The sequence below is a fragment of the Pyxicephalus adspersus genome, chromosome 8 (assembly GCF_032062135.1).
Source record: "Pyxicephalus adspersus chromosome 8, UCB_Pads_2.0, whole genome shotgun sequence".
Classification (NCBI taxonomy): domain Eukaryota; kingdom Metazoa; phylum Chordata; class Amphibia; order Anura; family Pyxicephalidae; genus Pyxicephalus; species Pyxicephalus adspersus.
The window spans coordinates 11000009-11004121 of NC_092865.1; the positions used below are offsets into that span (position 1 = coordinate 11000009).

General features: G+C 40.7%; 1 protein-coding gene across 1 annotated transcript in view; it reads left to right on the forward strand.

The window, feature by feature from the left end:
• Window positions 1–510: 510 nt before the first annotated feature.
• Window positions 511–4113, forward strand: part of ACADM (acyl-CoA dehydrogenase medium chain) — a 14123-nt gene continuing 10520 nt past the window's right edge. The window contains exon 1 of the mRNA XM_072419492.1: window positions 511–663. Within this exon, the coding sequence (XP_072275593.1) occupies window positions 640–663 (24 nt within the window). The 5' untranslated portion in view covers window positions 511–639. The remainder of the gene's footprint in view (window positions 664–4113) is intronic.

Consider the following 4113-nt stretch of genomic DNA (forward strand, 5'->3'; position numbering starts at 1 on the left):
TCTTTTGCTAAACACAGTTGAGGATGTGGGTTATGAGCTCTTTCTGCAGCCTCTTGTAACTATTATTAACCAAGACAAACTCTGCAGTTGTTTCTTTTTGCATATCAAAGCACAGCTTGCTCAAGAAGTTAATGCATGTCTAGGCTCCATAAAGTTTATTTTTTGTTTGCTTCGTTGGTGATTAACTCACAGCCAGAATTTTATACATTAACTGAAACCACACTGCTTAATAATATGCTGCGACAAACATCTCTCCTTAATGCATTTATTAAAATAATGTACCTGTTTCGACTTACATACAAATTCGACTTAAGAACAAACCTGACACTCCCTTTATCTCGTAAGTAACCCGGGGACTCCCTGTATTCCACTTACAATAGAGCAGCGCATCACATTTGTACTTTCGGTGCACAGGCAGTGCTTCTCATGCCCTCTAGGTGGCAGCATACTGTACGGGCACTGCCAGAAATAAACATGGTCGCTGACAAAGAAAATATAGGCTAGGATGACGAGTTCCTAGGCGACAGAGAACAGCTGAGGAATGCATACCGTGACGTCACGTGACACTCAGTTAAGACAGGTCACGTGGCTCTGACGTCCCCAAACGTCCTTTTGTGCTCAGTGGAGAAGTCTGCGGTCATGTCTGCTCTCAGGGTGACCAGGGTAAGCCGGGGGATGTAAAGTGACCGGGAACTAGCCTGGGGAGGGCCCCCCGTTGCTGCACAGGACAGGAAATAGCAACTTTAAAAATCAGCTGTGACACAGAGGAAGCTTCCTGTCAATGTTGTGTAAACAATTCTCATCTATCTGCTTCATGCAATGGGGGGGGGGTAACAAGTTTCTGCTTACATTGGGGAGGTGATTTTATTATTCCTAGGTGACAGGTCCTCTTTAAGCCTTAACTTTATAATGAAGGGAATGATTGCTATTGTGCATTGCAATGTTGTTTTGTATTGCATGTCTGCATGTTAATGAATGCCACTGATTCCTTGCAATGCATCTCCATACTTCCTAATACTGACAAATGCAATGCAGTAATTCTTCATCACTTACCCCATATTTGTGGTAGTTTTAAATGATGTGGGGCACCTAAGGGAGGGCTGGGGATCTACTGGGAAAACTTTTTAAAACTTCCAGCAAAAACTTTTATTCTGTCATTAGCTATGTAGAGGTTTCTGCTTGCAGATTTGCAACACTTTCTAAAACAGGTCATCTTTATCCTTCTACAACCTTCTGTTCTACCGATGTATGGTTTGGGTGAGAGGGTCTTTTAAAGGGGTTCAATGCAATGCTTTTGCACGGATATAGCCTGGGTGACAGGTTCTCTTTAAAGAATGTGCAGTTTATTCTTCTGCTATAGGTAAATGACACGTTCTCTTTAGTGGTCATGCAGCCTAATCTAGTGCAAGTATTGGTAAATGACAGGTTCTCTTTGGTGGCCATGCAGCCTAATCTGGTGCATATATATATATATAGAGGATCTGTTTAGAGCCTGTGCAGTCCACTTTTTTTTGCTTCAGTTAAGAGTTAACAACAGGTTCTTAATAAATATTATACAGCTTAATTTTCTCTGATAGGTACGGGCAAATGACAGTTTCTCTTTAGATGATAAAATGTATTAAGAAGGACAGAAAAAGACAGGCTTTATGTCTTTTGTTTATTCATGTATTTAGATTTAACAATAGTGACAAAGAAATTTTCTTTAAGGAACTTTTCTAGACATGTGATTCCCATATTATCATGAAATACATATTATTTACATATGATTTACATGAATATAGAAAGTAAACAATACATAAAATAAATATAGTGTTGTACTCAGAGTCAAATTGTCTCAATTTTCCCGACCCGTTTCGCCCATACATCATTACACTGGCATCTGCACATTGTCACTATATACAACTTCATCTTTATAGCTTTGGATCTTTGGACTCTTCTTCCAATTACATTTATTTCTACTCGAGTCTCTCTATCCCCTGAGGAAGCCACTTTTTGGGGCGAAACGCGTCACTAAAAATTGAGACAATTTGACTCTGAGTACAACATTATATTTCCCAATTTAATGTACAGCGCTGCGTAATATGTTGGCGCTATATAAATCCTGTTTATTAATAATAATAATAATAATAATATTATTAATATTATTATTTTATGTATTGTTTACATGTATTTCATGATATTATGGGAATCACATGTCTAGAAAAGTTTCTTAAATAAACTTTCTTTGTCACCATTGTTAAATCTAAACACATGAATAAACACAAAAATTCACACAAATCCTATTGCCAACAAAAACCTGTCTTTTCTGTCCTTCTTAATACATTTTATAAATAATCTCAGGCTTGGCATACTAAATATTCATCAAATACCTCTGCAGTTAGCAAAACCTCCTTTCTTTAATTCTCTTTAGATGATACTCATTGTAATTTTCTGCCTTCGATTAGTGCAAACGACAGGTTCTCTTTGGAGTCTATGCAGCCAGATTTTCTTCTATATGTTTAGATAAATGACTGGTTCTCTTTAGTAGTCTAAAACCTAAAGCTACAACTTAAAGTTCTGCCACTTGTCCCCAGGATTTACCTATTATATAAAGTACCGGTCACCTCCATGGCCCTGGGGGTCATTTTGCATGTTAACCACTAACACAAGAGAAGCTGCTATCCATTCGGACTACAAAGTGACAGGTTCTCTTTAATCTTACACCATGTGCTCTGCATGTGCCAAGGAATGCCACTTCTGAGCCTAGAAGGAATGGTGGGTCTTGTAGTTCATAGACAGCATTGGCTGCCTTTCCTAAGCTTTGTTTAAACATTTCCTGCAGAGATTTACAAATATCTCTAATTATACCATCACAAGACAAGAAAATGATGGTAACATTACCAGAGCGGGCGCCCCTGGCACAGCTGCGAGCACTCTGTCTGTTTATATAGCGGCAGCGGGTATACAGATGGTGCTGATGGCTGCTCAGGCTATGTACACACATCAGGAATGTCTTCTGTATGTGTTACTGGAGTAAAGGTCAGTAAAGCAAAGTTCAGCTTTGCAGCCTTCAGATCAGCCAGTAGGGATCAAGTAACAGACTCATATCTCTGCCTGGGACACTGCATACATTATTCTTGGACTTGGGGACAAAGTCAGATAACAGACATACTCCATGTGGATTTTATATGCATCTGTGCTGTGCCAAAGTAACCTGTATATTACAGAATAATCAGACCTGGTATGAGCAGCGGGGACTGGAGAGGTCTTATGGATCCAATACAGTGCCGGGGTTCCTCCAGAGGCTGCTGGGGGATCCTGGTGTGATTTGTACCTCTCAGGTCAATTTATCTGACACCAATGATCTTTTTGGCTATCTGTAAGGGTGAGATTCTTCCCAATGGCCAGCAATGGATATAGGAATTATAGAAGGGTGCCCTGAGGACTTGAAAGATATTTCAATGGTTCCCCCCCCCCCCCCATGTTAAAAAGGCTGAGAAACACTGGAAATTGTTCTAAATTTCATCAGCCTATTTAAAAAAAAAAAGTCAGTGATCTGGCAGTTGATTCCAGATAAAATTTAAAGTTGATCCATCACTTTGGCCATTCAGAGCTAAAACGCCATTCGCGTGTTTTCAGGTAATTCTTGCTAGTGCGGTGTGGTGTCAGTAATTCCGAAAAGCATTCCATTGCCTCATGCTAATGAAAATCCACCCATGGTATCCCAGTGCGGAAAAAGTGCCGGGTGCCGCCATCTTCTTTCTTTGTCTTCCGGATACTGCCTACATCACCCGAACTTGCACTGCGCAGGTGACATAGCCTGCTGTTAACCTCCCTGGCAGTCTGAATAATAAGTATATTTAAATGTCAAAACGGTACATTTAAAAATACTTATTTTAAATTTCCCAACTGGTCCCGCCCTCCAGCCACACACTCTCAGTGCCCGGCCAGCATCTGCATTCCCTGGCCTTGCATCCCCAATGTTCACACGCCGTGGAAGCAGATGGTGGGAACGTGAGGACCAGGTAAGACCTAAAAACTCCCTTGCAATTCCACCCCGGTTGTGGCTTGGGGTTACCACTTTTTGTACTGAAAATTAACCCTGAGCCACACTGGGGATTACTGCTAGGGAGG